Source organism: Lucilia sericata, unplaced genomic scaffold (assembly GCF_015586225.1).
Source record: "Lucilia sericata isolate MDLA Ls3-8-SP2 unplaced genomic scaffold, ASM1558622v1 Contig000332F_arrow, whole genome shotgun sequence".
NCBI classification, from domain to species: Eukaryota; Metazoa; Arthropoda; class Insecta; order Diptera; family Calliphoridae; genus Lucilia; species Lucilia sericata.
In genome coordinates this window covers 65363-88883 of record NW_023994353.1, presented here as the reverse complement: position 1 = coordinate 88883, position 23521 = coordinate 65363, and the positions used below count along the sequence as shown (strand labels likewise).

The window sequence follows — 23521 nt, the reverse complement described above, 5'->3', positions numbered from 1 at the left end:
ACAGACTATAGTCTGGTCTATAGTCTTGACTGTGTATCCGACTATAGACAGACTATAGTCTTGACTATATATCAGACTAAAGCCTTGTATATAGTCTTGACTATATATCAGACTATAGTCTGGTCTATGGTCTTGATTATATATCCGACTATAGTCTGGTCTAATGTCTTGACCATGTTCTATAGCCTTGACTATATAAAAGTCTATAGTCTGTTCTATAGTCTTGACTATATATCAGACTATAGTCTGTTCTATAGTTTTGACTATATATCAGACTATAGTCTGTTCTATAGTCTTGACTATATATCAGACTATAGCCGGTTCTATAGTCTTGACTATATATCAGACTATAGCCGGTTCTATAGTCTTGACTATATATCAGACTATAGTCTGTTCTATAGTCTTGACTATATATCAGACTATAGTCTGTTCTATAGTCTTGACTATATATCAGACTATAGTCTGTTCTATAGTCTTGACTATATATCAGACTATAGTCTGTTCTATAGTCTTGACTATATATCAGACTATAGTCTGTTCTATAGTCTTGACTATATATCAGACTATAGTCTGTTCTATAGTCTTGACTATATATCAGACTATAGTCTGATCTATAGTCCTGACTATATATCCGACTATAGTCTGGTATATAGCCTTGACTATATATCCGACTATAGTCTGGTATATAGCCTTGACTATATATCCGACAATAGTCTGGTATATGGCCTTGACTATATATCCGACTATAGTCCGGTATATAGCCTTGACTATAAATCAGTCTATAGTCTGGTCTATTGCCTTCACTATATATCAGTCTATAGTCTGGTCTATAGTCTTGACTATATGTCAGACTATAGTCTGTTCTATAGCCTTGACTATATATCAGTCTATAGTCTGGTCTATAGCCTAGACTATATATAAGTCTATAGTCTTTTCTATAGTCTTGGCTATATATCAGGCTATAGTCCGTTCTATAGTTTGGACTATATATCAGACTATAGTCTGGTCTATAGTATTGACTATATATCAGACTATAGTATTGACTATATATCAGACTTGACTATATATCAGACTATAGTCTATTCTATAGGCTTGACTATATATCAGTGTATGGTCTGTTCTATAGACTTGACTATATCGAATCTGTTTTTTGAAATTCATTACATTTTGTTAAAATTTTAATACAATTCCAGTTTTAATTAATTTCTTTTCAAAATCTATTTCCCTAAGTCGGATGTTTATCCTGAAAATGTTGTAATAATACTTCCTTTAAAGCACAAGAAAATGCACATAGATGACACTTAAAATTATGTACCTCAGCTGGTAGATTAGTATTGAAACGACCAAATCTTTGATAAGAAATCTCCTTAACATTATCCGGTAAGTTGTCATTTAAATTACTTAAAAGTAAAGAATTCATATTTCTGGTATCATCAGTCAATTTATTGATACGAAAACCAGTTGCAGAAGATATCGTTGAGACAGGAGTTATTGCCGTAGTTGAAGTTGAAGATGAGGTGCTGGAGTTTGAGCTGTTATTGATTTCGCTATTCTTAGTTAAACAATGAAAATTTATTAAACTTTCTACAACAGTTTCATTAGGTTCTTCCAGATACTCTATAGCTAAGGGAGATGTCTTGGCTGTTTCATCGGGTAATGTAGTGGTATCATCATTAAGAAATTCATTGACCATAGAAATGAAAAATTGATCTGGTGATTGACAAGAATCTAAACGTGTACAGTGTTCATGTTCATCATGTTCTTCGTTTGTTAAATGTGTTGCTGTTGTATGATTGAGAGCATTACTGATGGCATTTATATCATCCATTATAATGAAATCATGATTAGAAGGAGTCTGTTGATTATCAGCTGTAGTGGTGAGTATAAGTAATTGTAAATGATCTGTAAAGAAAATATTTAAAGAAAAATATAAGTTAAAAATGTTTTTAAAGAAAGTTTGTTTTTAGATTTTTTTTAGAATTTTTTTTTAGAATTTTTTTTTTATAATTTTTTCTTTTATTATTTTGTTTAATTATACCTACTTGTTGTTGTTTGGATTTATAAAGTTTTTTTTCCTAAGTTAGTTGTTGTTTTTATTCTGTAAAATAAAACTCTTTTTTTTTGTTTTTTTTTTTTTGGTTTTTTATTTTAAATTTCTGTTGTTGTTTGTTTGTTTTTATTTGTCCTCAAAATTAAATACGTTTCATTTTTTAATATTAATTTTCTTTTTTTTTTGTTTTTCTTGTTGTTGTTGTTTTTATATACTAAATATATAATATAATAATATTGTATATAAACGTTACCTATTACGTTTTCTTTTTTTTACTTCTTTTTTATTATTCCTTTTTGTATATTAATAATATATGTATTTTTTAACATTTTTTTGTTGTTTTTTTATTATTTTATTAATTTCTATATTCATTTTTTTAATTGTTTAAAACTAAAATTTAACAAAACTTAATAATTAATAAATAAAATCTCATTTGTTTTTTTTTTAACGAAAAAAAAAACTTACAGGTATTTTGAACAGTGTATTATGGTTTTATTTAGGGTTAAAGATCTTAAGGATGTGGTTCTGGGAAAGGGAGGAGTTAGTTATGTTTAATTAAAGGTGGGTTTTTGGGTATTTCAAATGTTATTAGAGGGCGGGGGAAAGTTTATGGGCGGGGCAGAGGGGTTTTTAATTAAATATTTATTAGTGTTATTGTTTTTATAACAAAGAAAAATGTTAAAACTTTTAAAACTTTGTTTTCAAGTTGCTTAAAATCCTCTGGTCCAGAACCTTACTTTCAGCTAAAGCTTTAAAATTCGAAACTTCTTCGATCTTCCAGGCTTTTGAGAAAACTTGTTAAAAGTCTCTAAAATTTTAAGAAATTATTCTCTAACAATTTCACCATTTAAAAGAATAAGTTGATTCTTAGCTGCTAAATTTAGTAACTATGCAAGTCTTGCATATTTACCATACCCATTTACCATGTTTATTGCAAGTATTGCAAAGTTGTTTAAAGGTAAAAAACAGAATTATATGAATTTTGTTTAAAAAACGACAAACTTTAACATTTTCAATATTTAGCTGCTAAATTTAGTAACTATGCAAGTCTTGCATATTTACCATACCCATTTTCCATGTTTATTGCAAATATTGCAAAGTTGTTTGAATGTTAAAACCATAAATATATGAATTTTGTTTAAAGAAAACCGCCAAAGTGGAACATTTTCAATATCATTTTCAGTGTCTTACAGTTTGCAATGGTAGTTTACCACCTATACTATTTGCAATGAATTTTTGTCATATTGCAAGTGCGTTAAAGTGTAGTAAATCTCATTTTTAAATAATTTGCTGGTTATAAATCATAAATTTTTATATTATATAGAAAAGTGTAGCACTTTTAACATGTTTTTTTTTTTAGTTTGCTATAGTAATTTACTACATATACAAATAGCACAGCTATTTGCAATGATTTTGCTATATTGCAAACAAGTTTGAAATGTAGTAAATCTCAGTTTTTAATAATTTGTTAATTTTAAATCACAAATTTATACATTTTGTTAATAACATAAAGAAAAGTATAGCATTTTTACCATATCTACACAGTTTACAATGGTAGATTATAACACTAACCATACAAGGTCTCTGCCATAATTTACAATATAACAAATTTGTTTGAAATGCAGTAAATTACTAGTTCATATAAAATTTTGTTAAAATCTTTCAAACTGTTGCATTTTAACAATGTTTTTAACATTTACTATAGTAATTTACTATGGATATGATAAGCAAATTGCTAGCTATTGATTTTACATCAATTTTCCTTAGCAAGTAGACTTTTTGACATCCGTACAGGTTCTGTTTATTTACAAGACCTTAAAAATCTATTATTTGAGGTCTTGCATATTTACCAGACCTGTTTGCTGTGATTTTTAGTATTGCAAACTTCTTTAAATGTAGTAAATGTTGAATTTCAAATAAAATATTTCTTCAAAGATCTCTTGTTTGTGGTTTAGTACATTTACAAGGCCTATTTATTGAAATTTAAAGTATTACAAACTTATTTAAAGGTAGTAAATAAGAATTGTATGTAAAATGTTTCTTTTAAAAACTATTGTTTGAGGTCTTGCATATTTACCAGGCCAGTTTGCTGTGATTTTAGGTATTGCAAATTTGTTTAAAGGTAGAAAATGTCATATTTATATAAAATCTTTTTTTATAGTTCTCCAGATTAAGAACTAGCATATTTACCAGACCTGTTTGAAGTGTTTTGAAGTATTGCAAACATATTTAAAGGTAGTAAATGAATATTTTATATAAAATCTTACTTTATGGATCTATTTAAAAGTAGTAAATCAAAGTTTCATGTAAAATTTTTCTTTATAAAACTCTAGTTTAAGACCTAGCATATTTACAAGACCTATTTGCTGTGATTTTAGGTATTGCAAACTTATTTAACTGTAGTAAATGTGTTTTTCATATAAAATCTTTCTTTATAGATTTCTAGTTTAAGGCCTAGTATATTTACAAGACCTGTTTGCTGTGATTTTAGGTATTGCAAACTTATTTAAAGGTAGTAAATGTGATTTCTATATAAACTCTTTCTTTAGAGATCTCTAGTTTAAGGCCTAGTATATTTACCAGGCCTGTTTGTTGTGATTTGAAGTATTGTAAACTTACTTCACCGTAGTAAATGTGTTTTTCATATAAAATCTTTCTTTATACATATATTTTAATGTAGTAAATGAATATTTCATATAAAATGTTTCATTTTTAATCCATTGTTTAAAGTCTTGCATATTTACCAGGCCTATTTGCTGTGATTTTAGGTATTGCAATAGTTGTAGATATTGCAAATATAGTAAATGAGTTTTTTAGATAAAATATTGCAAACTTTATCATTTTAACTAAGTTTTAAAGGTGGAACAAGTGGAATTTAGGAAGTTTTAACAAAGTTTTTTAAAGTTTTAAAAACATTTTTCCTTTTTTTTTTTTTTTTGTTTTTGCTTTAAATTTAGTTTCTAAAAAATGTATTTATATAACAATACATATATAAACATGTATATAATTGGTTTGCATTTTGTTTTCATTTTTTTTTGTTTAAAAACTAAATTTAATTATTTTAAAAATGTTATTGTAATAGGTACTAAGAATATCATTTTTATCATTTCAAGTTCTATAATGTGTTGTTGTTTTTTCTGTATTTTTTGTATATAAATTTGTTAACAATTATATTTATTTTTCTTTATATTTAATTAATCTCTCAAAATATGTGTTAAAATAATAAAATTAAAAATTGTTTAAAATAGAAAAAATTAAAAAATAAATAAAAATTTTTAATTTTTTTAGATTTTTCACTAATTCAATATATGGCATCTCTGTTAAAATAATTTTGTTTATAACTTTTTTTTGTTATTTTTGTTTTTTGACTATTATTTGTTCGTTTTGTATATTATGTAAGTAATATATTTATAATATTTTTTTGTTTTGTTTTGTTATTTAATATATATAAATATGTAAATGTTTTTTGTTTTTTATTTTTATTATTATTATTATTGTATATAATATATAATATTGTGGTTTTTTGTTTTATTGTTTTTCTTCTTTTAAATTTTCTTTTTTATAAATGTATATATTTTTGGTTGTTTTCTTTGGAGTATATTGTTCGTCATCTTTTTTATTATTATTATTATTTTTCATCTTCAACTATTTATTTTTGTTAATTTCTTTTCGGTTTAAAAACTATTTTTTTTTATTAATTATTTTTAATATATTTTCTTTAAATATAATAATGTATTTGTATATATGATAAATATTTAAATAACAATAACAATTCTTATGCAACTAAAAAAATAATATTAATATTTAATTTTATAAATATTTTTATATATTTTAAATTAACTAATTGTTTTTAAATAACAAATAAAACAAAATTGTTTAAAAAATAATTAATAACAACAAAATATTTGATATTTAACAAAAACAAAATTAATATTAAAATAAAATTAAAATTAACAATTTTTTTTAACATTTAACAAAGAAAATATTTTTAAATATATTTTATTAACTTAAAGTTATAAAAAAAGTTTTAATTTGTTTAAAAAATAAAGAAAATTTACTTTTAAGGAATATTTTGCATATTGTAGATATTGCATATTTACCACACGTAATTTTAAGTATTGCAAATGTATCAAAGTGTAATTCTTATCATGTTCTCACTATTTGATATAATAATCAAGACTATAGATTGATATATAGTCAAGACTAGAGATTAATCTATAGTCAAGACTATAGGTTGATCTATAGCTAAGACTGTAGATTGATCAATAGTCAATACTATAGATTGATCTATAGTAAAGTCTATAGATAGAACTATAGATTGATCTATAGTCAGGACTATAGATTGATCTATAATCAGTCCTGACTATAGATCAATCTATAGTCAAGACTATAGATTGATATATAGTCAAGATTATAGACTGATCTATAGTCAAGACTATAGATAGATCTATAGTCAAGACTATAGATTGACCTATAGTCAACACTATAGATTGATCTATAGTCAAGACTACAGATTGATCTATAGTCAAGACTATAGATTGATATATAGTCAAGACTATAGATTGATTTATAGTCAAGACTATAGATTGATTTATAGTCAAGACTATAGATTGATCGAAAGTTAAGATTATAGACAATAAATTGATCTACAGTTAAGGCTATAGATTGATCCATAGCCAAGACTATAGATTGATCTATAGTCAAGACTATAGATTGATCTATAGTCTTAACTATAGATTGATAATTGAGACGCTAGATTGATCTATAGTCAAAACTATAGATTGATCTATAGTCAAAACTATAGATTGATCTATAGTTAAGACTATAGATTGTTCTATAGTCAAGAGTATAGATTGATCTATAGTCAAGAGTATAGATTGATCTATAGTCAAGAGTATAGATTAATCTATAGCTAAGATTCTAGATTGATCTATAGTTAAGACTATAGACTGATCTATAGTTAAGACTATAGATTGATCTATAGTCAAAACTATAGATTGATCTTTAGTCAAGCCTATAGATTGATCTATAGTCAAGTGTATAGATTGCTCTATAGTCAAGAGTATAGATTGATCTATAGTCATGAGTACAGATTGGTCTTTAGTCAAGAGTATAGATTGATCTATAGCTAAGACTCTAGATTGATCTATAGTTAAGACTATAGATTGATCTATAGTTAAGACTATAGATTGATCTATAGTTAAGCCTATAGATTGATCTATAGTTATGACTTTAGATTGATCTATAGTTAAGCCTATAGATTGATCTATAGTTAAGACTATAGATTGATCTGTAGTTAAGACTATAGATTGATCTATAGTTAAGACTATAGATTGATCTGTAGTTAAGACTATAGGTTGATCTATAGTTAAGACTATAGACTGATCTATAGTTAAGACTATAGACTGATCTATAGTTAAGACTATAGATTGATTTATAGTCTAGACAATAGATTAATCTATAGTTAAGACTATAGATTGATCTATAGTCAAGACTATTGATTGATCTATAGTCAAGAGTATAGATTGATCTATAGTCAAGAGTATAGATTGATCTATAGTCAAGAGTATAGATTGATCTATAGCTAAGACTATAGATTGATCAATAGTTAAGACTATAGACTGATCTATAGTTAAGACTATGGATTGATCTATAATCTAGACTATAGATTAATCTATAGTTAAGACTACAGATTGATCTTAAGTCAAGACTATTTTAAAGCCTCTTTTAGAAACCTGACAAAAACTTTTTTAAATTGAAAAATATTCCTTAAAAAAAGTAAATTTTCTTTTAAACATAAAAACTTTAAAATATATATTTTTTTTAAATTAAAATTTCTTACAAAATAAATTATTATTTTATTAATTTTTTTTTCTAAAATTTTAAAAGAAATTAATTCGAGTGTGTTATATTTTCCCCTTTTTTTTCTTATGATATTGAAAAAAAATTTTTAAAAATTATTTTTAACAAAAAAAAAAACAAAAAAAATTTTAATAAAAATAAAAACAATGTCTTAAAAATTTGTTTTAGTTTTTTAAAAATTAACTATTTTCTATAATTATAAATATTTTGTTTTAAAAATTCTTTAATTTTTTTCATTTAAATTTTTAAAACTTAACAACAAGTAACAAATAAATATATTTATTTATATGTATATATTTTGTTTATATAATTAATTTTATTTTTTAAATAAAATTTTATTTTTCATAATTAACAATTTTTTAAATTTTATTTTTTTTTTTAATTATTATTAATTAATTTTGTTTAATAACATTTAATGTTAGAGCACATTGTGTTTAGTTTTATTTTTTTTTTTCAATTAACAAAAACAACAAACAAAAAATATATAATAATTAAAACAAATTAATGTAATTTCAAAAAAAAATATTTTTTTTTAATAAGAATTTCAAAACTTAATATTATTTATTTTTATAGGTTTTTAAAAATTTTTTATAATGGCACTCATTTTCTATGTGTTTTTATTTTTAAATATATAGTTAATATTATTTTTATTTTATAAATATTATTTTTGACTAAAAAATAAATTATGTGTTTTTTTTTTCTTTTAAATATTTGTTTTAGTTTTAATCAACAAATATATAATTTATTATTATTATTTCTTTAATGTTATTTGGTTTTAATTAATAATTAAATTGAGTATAAATTTGACTAAAATTAATAAAAAAAAAAAAAACAAAAACAATTAATTAATTAATTAATAATTTAATGTTTTTATATTAGAGTTTTCTTGCTTTGCATTTTTTTCTTTTGTTCATTTGAATTTGTTTTAAATGTCAATTGTTTGTAAATTATAGTTAAAAAAAAAATTAAAAAAAAAATAATTTGTACTAAATTTTGTTTAAATAAAAGTAAGAAAAAAATAAAACAATAAATATATATATGTATCAGATTATGCTATAGATATATCCAAGTCAGTTTTTGTTTTTATAGAGCTTTTACAAAAATTATATATCATGGGATAGGGAGTGTTTTATAAAGACGCCCTTATATCTTAAAAAAAAAAAAAAGAAACATTGAATTAAAAAAGAGTTTTAATCGTAGTTTGGATTATGTTTTCATATATCAAGAGAAATCTTATAGATTTCTATACATTATGATATTTTATATCATAGGAAAGCTTATTCTTTTATGAATGTAATTTTTGAAAACATACAAGTCTGGTCCAAGGTAGACAAAACTAAAGATTTTCTCTAATTTTAAACAAATTGCTAAGAACCATTCAACACAAATCATTCTTAACATAATTTCTCAAAGGATTCTCAAAGAGAAAGGGAAATTTCCCAAATAGAAATTGATAAAAATTTATATGAAAGATTCAAATCAAATTCTCAAAGGTTTTTCAAACGAAATTAACAAATTCTCAAAGATTTCTCAAAGTTTGATCTTCTTAAACAATTTTTTTTTTTAATTTATATATTTGGCACTTGTGAATTATAAAAAAAATAAATAAATTTAAAATTTTGTTAAATTCTTTTAACAAAATATTTGGCACTAGGAAATTTTACAATAAATTTGAAGGCAAAGCTTTCTCAAATGTCAAACGGATGACTACGAATTGATAAAAATTTTTGGAAAAAAGAAAACTTTTAAAGAACAAACAAAAAGTTTACTTTCGAGCTGAGCTATTCTCAAACCCTTTTCAATCTTTTTCAATATAACTAGATTTGAGAACTCTTTGAAAATCCGTGGAAAAAAACAAAATTTCTCAAAGGTTTGTCTTTGAAAAGCCATAGATTTAAATCAAAATAGGATATTTTAGTGGGTTTATGGCCCAAAAGTCTAATTAAAGTTCTATTTTATAATTTAAATTTAGATTAATATATCTAAGTCGATTCTGGCCCTATCTTAACATTGCCTCAGACGAGAAAAATCAAGTGTCTTGGGATGAATTGCAAGAAATATTTCTGATAAATTGAAAAAAAAAAGAAATTATAAAAAATGGATTAAGAAACACCAACTCAAAATCAAACACTGACTTTTAAGGACTATAGACTGATCTATAGTCAAGACTATAGACAGATCTATAATCAAGGCTATAGACTGATCTATAGTCAAGACTATAGATTGATTGACACTCAAGAATGTCAAGACTACAGACTGATCTATAGTCAAACTATTGACTGATCTATAGGCAAGACTATAAATTCATCTATAATCAAGACTATAGAATGATCTATAGTCAAACTATAGACTGATCTATCGTCAAGACTAAAAATTGATCAATGGGCAAGACTCTAGACAGATCTATAGTTAAGACCATAGACTGATCTGTAGTCCAGACTATAGACTGATCTATAGTTAAGACTATATACTGATCTATAGTCAATTCTATAGACTGATCTATAGTCAAGACTATAGACTGATCTATGGTAAAGACTACAGACCGATCTATAGTCAAGACTACAGACCGATCTATAGTCAAGACTATAGACTGATCTATAGTCAAGACTATAGACTGATCTATAGTCAAGACTATAGACTGATCTATAGTCAAGACTATAGACTGATCTATAGTCAAGACTATAGACTGATCTATAGTCAAGACTATAGACTGATCTATAGTCAAGACTATAGACTGATCTATAGTCAAGACTATAGACTGATCTATAGTCAAGACTATAGACTGATCTATAGTCAAGACTATAGACTGATCTATAGTCAAGACTATAGACTGATCTATAGTCAAGACTATAGACTGATCTATAGTCAAGACTATAGACTGATCTATAGTCAAGACTATAGATTGATCTATAGTCAAGACTATAGATTGATCTATAGTCAAGACTATAGACTGACCTATAGTTAAGACTATAGACTGTTCTATAGTTAAGACTATAGACAGATCTATAGTCAAGACTATAGACTGATCTATAGTCAAGACTATAGACTGATCTATAGTCAAGACTATAGACTGATCTATAGTCAATACTATAGACTGATCTATAGTCAAGACTAAAGACTGATCTATAGTCAAGACTATAGACTGATCTATAGTCAAGACTATAGACTGATATATAGTCAACACTTGTCAAGACTATAGTCTGATCTATAGTCAAGACTATAGACTGATCTATAGTCAAGACTATAGACTGATCTATAGTCAAGACTATAGACTGATCTATAGTCAAGACTATAGGCTAATCAATAGTCAAGACTATAGACTAATTTATAATCAAGACTATAGACTGATCTATAATCAAGACTATTGACTGATCTATAATCAAGACTGATCTATAGGCAAGACTATAAATTGATCTATAGTCAAGACTATAGACTGATCTATAGTCAAGACTATAAATTGGTCTATAGTCAAGACTATAGACTGATCTACAGTCAAACTATAGACTGATCTATAATCCAACTGTAGACTGATCTATAGACAAGACTATAAACTGATCTGCAGTCAAAACTATATACTGATCTATAGTTAGACTGATCTATAGGCAAGACTATAGACTGATATATAGTCAAACTATAGACTGATATATAGTCAAACTATAGACTGATATATAATCAATACTATATACTGATCTACAGTCAAGACTACAGACTGATCTACAGTCAAACTATAGACTGATCTATAGACAAGACTATAAATTGATCTATTGTCAAGACTATAGACTGATCCATAGTCAAGACCATAGACTGATCTTTAATCAATACTATAGACTGATCTATAGTTAACACTATAGACTGATCTATAGTCAAGACTACAGACTAATCTACAGTCAAACAATAGACTGGTCTATAGTCTAGACTATAAATTGATCTATGATCAAGACTATAGACTGATCTACAATCAAGGTTACAGACTGATCTATAGTTAAACTATAAACTGTCCTATAGGAAGACTATAAATTGATATATGGTTAAAACTATAGACTGATATATAGTCAAGACTACAGACTGATCTATAGTCAAGACTGATCTATAACCAAGACTATAGACTGATCTATACTCAAAACTGATCTCACTGATCTATAGTTGACTGATCTATTATCAAGACTATTGACTGATCTATAGACAAGACTATAGACTGATCTATAGTAAAGACCATAGACTGATCTATAGTCAAGACTTTATATTGATCTATTGATCAAGACTTTAAATTGATCTACAGACTATAGACTGATCTATTAAAAAATTTAAGTTTTTTTTCAATATTTAAGCTCTTTTTTTAGGTCGTTTAAAAAAAATAATAATATTTTATTGAAAGAGATTTTGGTTTAGTGTAAATTTATTATAATGTTTTTTTTGTCATAGTAACTACATTTTATTTTATTTTTTCGGTTTGTATGAACGAGTAGTGTGTAAGGTTTTTTTTTATATAATTTTCCATTTTTTTTGTTAAATTTTCAACAACAGTTTTCTTTTTTCTTTCTTCTTGATTTTCGGCAATTTTCTTTTTTTTAATATATTTATTATATCCATTTAACAAACACATGTATAACAAACATTCTGCTGACATTTAAAACACTTTTACAATTAGTTTATATATATTTTTTTATGTTTTTTTTTCTTTCTTGGTTTAAAAAACTTTAACAATTTGTTTTAAATTTTACTATCGTAACAAACTCTTTTTTTTACTCTTTAACAGTTTCAATATGATCAGTTTTATGTATTTTTTTTTTAATATATATATTTGTATTGCATATTTTTGTCTGTTATTTGTATTTCATAAAAAGTTGCCTATTTTTGGGAGGTTTTTTTTGGGGAGAGAGGTTAAAATCTTTAAATATAGTTTCTGATTTATGAAAAATTGACTATTTTGGGGGGGTTATATAATATTTCTACACTTTCTTTGAAAATGTTAGAAATTAAGAAAATATATTTAAAGATTTTGTTTTTTTGTAATTATTTAACTATTTAATGTTGTATATAAGTATGTGTATTGTATATGAAAGGTGAGTATATTAGAGTTTTATATATCTTTCTTTCGTTTTATTTTGTTGTTATATAGTTATAAATAATATATATGTATGTATATATTTATCTCAATTTTTGAGTTGTAGTAGTATTAATGTGTTTTGTATATATTTGGCAACAAATAAACACAGTATGTCAGTTTTTTTATACAATTTCTTTACATATATATATTTCATAAAACTTATACATATATAAAGTTTTATATAACTTTTCTATATCTGATTTTCTTTAAAAAGAAAATATGCAATTTCTTTCTAAAAAAAAAGTGAGTTGTTTGTTATATTAGTTTGACTAAGTTTCTTTAATTTAACTAAATTTGAAAGTTAATTGACTAAGTTATTGGACTTAAATTGACATTTTTCTATTAAACTTAAAGCTTTCAATAATGACATGTCTAAAACTGAACATAAAATCTGGGTTAAACTTAAACAGTTGGATCTTGTTTTGAGAATAATAGTTTTCTCAATTGTTTGAAGTGTTTCAGTAAGAAAATACTTGGAAATCTTTATTTAAGGTCTAATTTTATAACATGACATCAGAGTAGTATAAATAGGTCGGTTCTGAACCGATTTAAGGTTTCACGCAAACAAAAATTTACTCATTTTCCTCTTTAAGGCTTTTTTCATTAGGAGCAATTTTGCAAAATGATTAAATGAAAGTTTAAAGTTCTAATTTTATAACTTCACATCAGAGAAGTATAAATAGGTCGGTACTGAACCGATTTAAGGTTTCACACAAACAAAACTTTACTCATTTTCCTCCCTAAGGCGTTTTCCATAAAGAGAAATTTTGCAGAATGATTAATTGAAAGTTTAAAGTTCTAATTTTATAATTTCAAATCACAGTAGTATAAATAGGTCGATTCTGACCCGATCTATAGTCACATAACACTTTTTAAGAATACATTTTGCAAGAAGCGCTTCTTACATATGTTTCCCCCTTATAGCAGAGTCTCCGGAAAGAATCGAACCCAAAATCGAGAAACTGATAAGCGGTATTTTATTCCAACCGGTAGTTCTAACAAATTTGAATGATTAGTGAATTATCTTTGATACAGTTCGGATCGTGAAAGAGTTTTATACCGAGAGAGCTTTCCTTCGTTCCATAATGAATGATTCCTATAGAATTTGGAAAATTTCAGAATTTAAGTGTTCGATTCTAATCTATTTTCAAGTTAGAGAAATCTTTGAGAACTCTTAAAGAAGAGCAAGAGTTTATGGTTTTCAAGGACATTCAAAATTTTAAATTGAGAAGCTTTGAGAAACCTTTGAAAATTTTCTTTGACAAAGCTTTTTGTTTAATTTTTGTAGCAGAAAACAGTTTTACAGGACTCTTAGCGCCGTTTTTTTTAAGAAAAACTGTAAAAGCTCTATTGAATAAGTAAAGCTTTTAAGCTTAAACAAAAAGCTTGTTTTATACTAGAAGTCGTTTAGTTTATAGACAAAAACTTTCACTCAATTTGAATTGTAATTTTTTTGTCCAGATAATTAATATATTTTAAAGTTTAAAAGCTTTTTTTATGGAAAACTAAGACTAAAATTATCCATTTTGGAGAGAGTTTGAAGAGTCTTTGAGTGTTGAAGAAAATCTGTAAAAGCTCTATTCAATAAGATATAATAAGCTTTTGAGCTTAAACAAAAAGCTTGTTTTATACTAGGAGTCGTTTAGTTTAGAGACTAAAACTTTCACTTGATTTAGTTACTAAAGCTTTTAGACTTTGTAAAGTTTGAATGGATTCCCTTAAAACGTTTGAACTTTAAAAGGAAATCTGTAAAAACACTATTGTATATGATAAGCTTTAAAGCTTAAACGAATAAGTTGATTTATAATAAAACGCTGAGGAATCCATGAATTTGTGTATTCTAAAGCTTTTACACTTTGTAAGTTCCTTTAAAGCTTTTGAACTTTAAAACGAAATCTACAAAAGGACTATTGTATGAAAGCTTTAACGAATAAGTTGTTTTCTATTAAAATGCTAAGGAATCCATAAATTTGAAGACTAAAGCTTTTAGAATAGATTCCCTTAAAGCTTTTGAACTGTAAAAGGAAATCTATAAAAACTGAATATGACAAGTTTTAAAGCTTAAACGTATCATTTGTTTTCAAGGTTCCTTGAATTTGGATACTAAAGCTTTTGAACTTTGTCAAGTTTTAACGAGTTCCCTTAAAGCTTTTGAAGTTTAAAATTTAGCTCTTTTTGCTCATAATTAATAATTAAAGAGATTAAGAAAATCTAATAACGAAATTTATGAAGAAGTTGAGCTCTAAAGCTTAAACTAAAAGCTTGTTTTATACTAAAGCCATGAAGAGCCTATGAGTATAGAAACGTTTATACTTTTTAAAGTTTTAATTTGGGTTTCTTAAAGCTTTTGAACTTAAAAAGTTAATGAGTAATGAAAAGTCTTTGAGTAGAGACTAAAACGTTAACACTTTTTAAAGTTTTAATATGGGTTTCTTAAAGCTTGTGAACTTTGTCAAATTTCAATGGATTTCCTTAAAGCTTTTGAACTTTAAAATTAAGCACTTTTTGCTCATAATTAATAATTAAAGGGATTAAGAAAATCTAATAACGAAATTTATGAAGAAGTTAAGCTTTAAAGCTTAAACCAAAAGCTTGTTTTATACTAAAGCCATGAAGAGTCTATGAGTATAAAGACTAAAACGTTTACACTTTTTAAAGTTGTATTTGAGTTTCATAAAGCTTTTAGACTTTATAAAGTTTTAATGAGTTCCCTTAAAGCTTTTGAACTTTGAAATTAAGTTCTTTTTGCGCATAATTAATCATTAAAGAGGTTAAGAAAAGCTTATAACGAAATTTTTGAATAAGTTAAGCTTTTAAGCTTAAACCAAAAGCTTGTTTTATATTAAAACCATAGAGAGTCTATGAGTATAGAAACTAAAACGTTTACACTTTTTAAAGTTTTAATAAGGGTTTCTTAAAGCTTTTGAACTTTAAAATAAAGCTTTCCTACCAGAAGACCTATTTCCTTTACCTCTTCAATTTAACTTTAAAATTTAGTTAAATTTTTTGTTTAAAAACAAAAAAATTAATTAATTATTTAGTAAAAATTGCATTTTGTTTATAGTTAAATTTGTTGTTGTAGTTGTTATTGTGTTTACTTTCCTTTTGAACTAAACTAAGTTTTGTTTTGTTTAAATGTGGGTTTTTTTTCCTTTTGGTTTAATTTATAATTATATATTTTTTTAGGTTAATTTATAATTAACTACTATTTTGACTATTAAAAAAAATTAACAATATATATAAGTATATTATTATTTACTTTCATTTTGTTAATAATTTGTTAAACATTTTTTTTTTTTTTGTTTTTTTTTCTTTGTTTCAATAAAAAATATGATGATGTGGCATCCAATAAATTCGTTTTGTTATCCTTTTTTTTCATATATAATTGTTTTTGTTTTAAAGGGGGAGTTTGGGGGATTTTTTTTGTTGTTATTTTTAAAATTTATAAAGTTTTTTTTTTAAATTTTCTTGTTCAGTAAATTAATTAACATTTGTATGTTGTTTGGTTGGTTGTTTGTTTGACTTAGATATTTGTTGTTGTTTGTTTGGTAAATATATATATGTTTTTAATTAATTTTTATACTCTCTATATATATATTTTTAACAGCTCATTTACTTCTTTCTTGGGGTTTTGTTTTAAAATTACAATTTATGAAATTTTTTTTTATTATTATAAATTTTTCCATTTGTTTTTTTAAATATGTTTTTTGTTTGTTTGTATTTGTTGTTGTTTGTTTTTGTTTTTGTTCTATGTGTATTTTTTGTTTGTTTATATTTGGTACTTGGTTTTTTACTAATTTCATTATTATTAATAATTTTATAATAATAATTATAATAATTTTTATATTGTTTCATTTTTTGTATTTTTGGTGTTAATTTCTTTTTGTTTTTCTTCGTCAGTATTTTATTATAATTATAATAATTATTATGATTATGAAATTTTTGCTAATTCTATGTTATTTTAAAGAAAACATTATCTCATAAGTAATATTTAACACAGACACCAGATTCCAGGTGTCGTTTTAGGTGGGAGCTTTGTGAAAATGCTTTACCGCACATAAGGCAGCGGAATTTTTTCTGACCACCACATTCATATCTAAAATTTTCGTTTTTTTTTTCAAACATTTTCAATTGTGCGTCATAATTCAAAAAAAGAAAGAGAAATGGAAAAGAGAGAGAGAGAAATACAACAAAAAAATATGGTAAGAAATTTTACACAAATGTTTTTCATGATGTTTTTCATGCTTTAAATGTTAAACTGAACAAATGTTGTTATGAATGGGGGGAGCGGCTTAAAGTAGTGAGGGGGTGCTAAACTTGAGCATGCATTCATTGGCCACAATAACAGCTTAAGCTTTAAAGCTTGTCTTAAACTAAAGCTATGACTTGTTAGTACTTTGTTTTATACCTTAAGAAAATAACACAATTTAAAAGCTTTTTTTTCAATAACATTCAAAATAAGTTAAGCTTTTAAGCTTATTTTATACTACTACTTCGTAAAATATATGAGTTTGGCTAATAACGAAATTTTCAATAAATCTATTGTATAAGTTAAGTTTTTAAGCTTAAACGAAAAGCTTTTTTAAACTAAAACTTTGAAGAGCCCTTGAGGTTGGCTACTAAAGCTTTTACTCTTTATAAAGTTTTAATTAGTATTCTAAAAGCGTTTGGACTTTAAAATTAAGCTTTTTGTAGACCACTAATCATTAAAAAAAAGTTGTTTTTAAGACACACTTAAAACGAAATTTATCAAAATTCTATTGAATATGTTAAGCTTTTAAGCTTAAACGAAAAGCTTGTTTTGTACTCAAACTATAAAGATTGCTTGAGGTATAGAGACAAAAGCTTTTACCCTATTTAAAAATTTAATTGATTTCCTTAAAGCTTTTTATCTCAAAAATAAAGCTTTCTTCAGATTGTTAATATATTTAGAAAAAGCTTTGTAATTAAAAATATTATAGAAAAGTTGTAGTTAATATGTAAAAATGTACAATGTAAAAAGCTTAAATTAAAGCTTTTTTAAGCTGATCTACAGTTAAGAATATATACTGCTCTATAGTCAAGACAATAGACTGATTTGTGGTCAAGACTATAGACTGATCTATAGACAAAACTATAGACTACAGTAAAGATTACAGACTGATCCATAATCTGATCTATAGTGAGGACTATAGACTGATCTATAATCAAGACTATAGACTGATCTAAAGCCAAGACTAAAGACTACAGTAGAGATTACAGATTGATCCATAAACAAGACTATAGACAGATCTATAATTAAGCTATATACTATAGACTGATCTATAGTCAAGACTATTGTCTGATCTATAGTCAAGACTATAGACTGATCTATAGTCAAGACTATAGGCTGATCTATAATTAAGACTATTGACTGATCTATAGTCAAGACTATAGACTAATATATAATCAAGACTATAGACTGATCTATAGTCAAAACTATAGACTGATCTGTAATCAAGACTATTGACTAATCTACAGTCAAGATTATAGACTGATCTATAGTCAAGATCTATAGTCAAGACTATAGACTGATCTATAGTAAAGACTAAAAACTGATCTATAATCAAGGCTATAGACTGATCAATAGTCAAGACTATAGACTGATCTATAGTCAAGACTATAGACTGATCTATAATCATGACTATAGACTGATCTATAGTCAAGACTATAGACTGATCTATAGTTTAGACTATCGACTGATCCATAGTCAAGACTATAGACTGATCTATAATCAAGACTATAGACTGATCTATAGTCAAGACTATAGACTGATCTATAGACTGATCTATAATCAAGACTATTGACTGATCTACAGTCAAGATTATAGACTGATCTATAGGCAAGACTACAGACTGATCTATAGTCAAGACTATAGACTTATCTATATTCCAGACTAAAAACTGATCTATAATCAAGACTAAAAACTGATCTATAATCAAGACTATAGACTGATCTATATTCAAGACTAAAAACTGATCTATAGTCAAGACTATAGACTGATCTATAATCAAGACTATTGACTGATCTTTAGTCTAGACTATTGACTGATCTAGACTAATCTAAAGTCAAGTCAAGGCTATAGACAGATCTATAGTCAAGACTATAGACTGATCTATAGTCAAGACTATAGACTGATCTATAGTCAAGACTATAGACTGATCTATAGTCAAGACTATAGACTGATCTATAGTCAATACTATAGACTGATCTATAGTCAAGACTATAGACTGATCTATAGTCAAGACTATAGACTGATCTATAGTCAAGACTATAGACTGATCTATAGTCAAGAGTATAGACTGATCTATAGTCAAGAGTATAGACTGATCTATAGTCAAAACTTCATACTAATCTTTAATCAAGATTACAGACTGATCTATAGTCAAGACTACATATTGTTCTATAGTTATGATTATGGACTGATCTATAGTCAAGCCTATAGAATGATATATAGTCAATGCTATAGAGTGATCTATAGTCAAGACTATAGACTAATCTATAGTCAAGACAATTGACTGATCTACATTCAAGACAATTGACTGATCTATAGTCAAGACTATAGACTGATCTATAGTCAAGATTTATGACTGATCTAAAGTCAAGACTTTAGAGCGATCTATAGTCAAACATCTAGACTGAGACTATATATAAACTTTTCTATAGTGAAGATTATAAACTGATCTATAGTCAAAACTGTAGTTTGATATATAGTCAAAAGTACAGACTAATTCGATATACTGAACAAGGCAACAACAAAGTTAGTTTTGTAAAGCTAAAATCTTAAAGGGGTTGGCAAAGGCGGTAATGTGCGAAGAAGCCTCCAAGGCATAAAATAAGAAATATTTTTTAAATGAATTTGAAACTTAATATGGACATAATGATTTTGTCTTTATTTTTTCAATTAAAACTAATATGAAGTCGAAAAGAAAATACTTATAATTAAATAAATAATTGGAAGAAATCTTAAGACTTACCTGATATGTCGCTGTAGAGAGCTAGCATCTTTATAACTTTTTAAACAATTATAACGTGGACATTGATAGCGACCATCGGCATTGATAAATTTAAATAAATCCGAAAATTTCAATTCATACCAATAGTCACGTATCAGTGACTGAGGGGGTGGTGGAGGCGGTGATGTTTGACAATTTGAATTGCCAGGATTTGATAAAGATGACGATGAACAGCTGCTGGCGCCACAAGCTAAAAATATACAGGTATATATTTTTTTTGGGAAATAAAAAGAAAGAGAGAAAAAAAAGAGATTTAGATTTTTTTTTGAAACTGGTTTTAAGAGTTAAAATTTAAAAAATATAAATTATAATAAGAGAGTTTTATTTATATTAAAGATTTTTTTTTAATATTTATTTTGTTTTTGTTGTTTTTTGGTAAATTTAAAGAAAATATTTTGAGTTTTTTTAGTAAAAAAAAATTAGCAAAAGTTTAGTTAAATGCGTTTTTAAGCATGTTGTTTTTTGGGTTTTAATTTAATACAAAAAAAATATGGCAAAAAGTATTTTTTTTATAAATATAAAACAAAACAAAATAAAATATTTTTATAAAGAAAAAAATTATAATAAAATGTATGAATATTTATATAAAAAAAATGATATTTACAGTTATTGGTTTGAGTTTTTTTTAGAGAGAGAGAGTTTTGTTTTTAGTGGTGTTGGTGATACATTTTAATGGTGTTGTTGCTATTTATATTGTTGTAAGGATTTTTTTTATTTTGGCGCAAAATGAGAGAGAGAGCTGTCTAGACTAGTTACTGAGCAAGCGAGCACTGGCGGTTTTTTAAGTTAAACAAGCTGGGGAGTTTATTTTTTTTTTTTTTTTAAACCATTATGAGCTAAATGTCAAGCGTTGTTGGAGATGATAATGATGATCATGATGGTAATTAAAATGATGATGATGAAGATGGTAGTATGAGTTTTAGTTGATGATGATGATGATGAAGCTTTTCTTTAAGCAATCTTTGCTAAATAAACCTGCAAATAAAATCTCTTTTTGTTTGAAGAGCAAAAGGAAGAAAGAGAGAGAAAAAAAACAAAACAATTCCCTGCTTAAAACTAATTATTTTATTATTTTAAAGAAATATTTAAAAAAAATCATTTTATTTCCAAAATAGTTTTATTAAAAAGTACAAAAATATATTATAAGTATATATATAGTAAGTTATATTGTATAAGAGTATAAAAATATCTTAATAATAAATATGTCATAATTTTTATAAGAGAATATCATCTTTAGATTTTAATGAGTATAAATATAAAATGTTAATTTTTAAAGAAAAGTTTTTTTTTAAATATTAAGGAATGTTTTTTTTTTTAATTTGTTAAGTTTTTATAAATTTAATAGAAAATAATAATTTAATTAAGCTAAACTTTAACCCAAATGAAAGGGATCTGACTGATCTACAGTCAAGTTTACAGAATGATCTAGAGTCAAGCCGATCTACAATGAAGACTATAGACTGATTTAGTTAAGACTATAATCTTAACGATAATGAAGACTACTGACTGATCTATAGACAAGACTATAGACTGATCTTTAGTCGAGACCTTAGACTGATCAGTAGTCAAAACTATAGACAGATCTCAAGACAAAAGACTGATCTATAATCAATGTTTACAGACTGATATATAGTCAAGACTATAGACTGATCTTTAGTCAATACTGTAGACAGAAGTCATGACAAAAGACTGATCTATAGTCAAGACAATAGACTGATCTACAGTCAAGTTTATAGACTGATCTACAGTCAAGTTTATAGACTGATCTATAGTGATAGTTACTGATCTATAGTCAAAACTATAGACAGCAACTTAGTCAAGACTATAAAATGATCTCAAGACAAAATACTGATCTATAGTCAAGACAATAGACTGATCTACAGTCAAGTTTACAGACTAATCTATAGCCAAGAATATAGACAGATTATTAGTCAAGACCATAGACTGATCTGAAGTCAAGACTATAGAGTGACAAATATTCAAGACTAAAGACAGATCTATCATCAAGGCTATAGATAAGGCTATTGACTGATTTATAGTCAAGACTATAGACTGATGTATAGACAAGACTATAGACTGATCTATAGTAAAGACTATAAACTGATCTCAAGACAAGACTATAAATTGATCTATAGTCAAGACTATAGACTGATCTATAGTCTCGACTGTAAACTGATCTATAGTTTTGAGTATAGACTGATCTATAGTCTTGAGTATAGACTGATCTATAGTCTTGACTATAGACTGATCTATAGTCTTGACTATAGACTGATCTATAGTCTTCACTATGTAATCTTGACTGATCTATAGTAAAGACTATAAACTGATCTGTATTCAAGACTATAGACTGATCTATATCTATAATCAAGGCAATACTGATCTGAAGTCAAGACTATAGAATGATCTCAAGTCAAGACTATAAACTGATCTGTAGTCAAGACTGGAGACTGATCTATAGTCTTGACTATAGACAGATCTATAGTCTTGAGTATAGACTGATATATAGTCTTGACTAAAGACTAATCTATAGTCTTGACTATAAACTAATCTATAGTCTTGACTATAGACTGATCTATAATCTTGACTATAGACTGATCTATAATCTTGACTATAGACTGATCTATAGTCAAGACTATAGACTGATCTATAGGCTTCACTATGGAATGATCTATAGTCTTAATTATAGACTGATCTATAACCAACACTATAGACTGATCTTAAAACTTTCCGATTTCGATCTTATATCCATAAACTTTGCTTAAAACTTTTGAAACAAACGGTTTTTCAACTTAATTAAATTATTTAGTTTCTTAATTCAAAAAAAGTTTATAATAAATTAAAGTTATAAATAAATTATTAGCATTACGTGTTTTTTTGTATCAATATCATTTTTTTAAGCATAAAGTTAAGTTTTGTTTTTAACAATTTATTAAATATTTTAAATATCTTTAGGGTTCTTTTTTTCATTCTTTCTTTTGTAGTATTACAATTTGTTAAAAATATGTAATTTTTATGGTTTCTTTTTGTTTATAATTTACTTGGTAAAATTATTTCTTTTTTTTTGCGGTAGAAAAAATATATATTTATTTGTTTTTAATTAATTATTTTTGGTGAATTGTATTGTACTGTTTACACAGGTTAATTATTTGTTTTGTTATGTTTTATTTTGTTTATTTTGCTTTGTTTTAAAAACTATTTGTTTTAATTAATTATCACTTAATTTGTATTGTGGTACTTTTGTTTTTAGTTTTCTTTATAGTTAAAGTTAAAATTTATTTCATATTTTTTTGTCCCTGTTATTAATTAAAACAAAAGGAACTTAATGTTTAAGCAAGACAAATTACAAACTACAAAAATTGTTGTTTAATAAATAATTAAAATTAATATTTGGCAAAAAGTAGTTGTTTTTTTTCTTTGTTACTAATATCTAAAGCAATAAATTAATATGATTTATAAGATTTTAATTTT

At 25.4% G+C, this 23521-nt stretch overlaps 2 protein-coding genes across 4 annotated transcripts in view; both read right to left on the bottom strand.

The window, feature by feature from the left end:
- Window positions 1–23521, bottom strand: part of LOC119603726 (longitudinals lacking protein, isoforms F/I/K/T) — a 193232-nt gene that overhangs the window by 109317 nt on the left and 60394 nt on the right. The gene's annotated exons all lie outside the window — the stretch shown is intronic.
- Window positions 1215–20190, bottom strand: LOC119603729. Its single transcript, XM_037955888.1, has 2 exons — window positions 20015–20190; window positions 1215–1902 (listed from the first exon to the last, which is right to left on the bottom strand). Exons 1-2 carry the CDS (start codon window positions 20040–20042, stop codon window positions 1226–1228), a joined length of 705 nt encoding a protein of 234 aa, XP_037811816.1. The 5' UTR covers window positions 20043–20190; the 3' UTR covers window positions 1215–1225.

Coding starts and splice junctions, on each gene's coding strand:
- LOC119603729 (XM_037955888.1), bottom strand. CDS start 20,042: ATGCTAGCTCTCTACAGCGACATATCAG. Junction 1,903..20,014: donor TCTCTACAGCGACATATCAG/GTAAGTCTTAAG, acceptor TTTTCTTTACAG/ATCATTTACAATTACTTATA.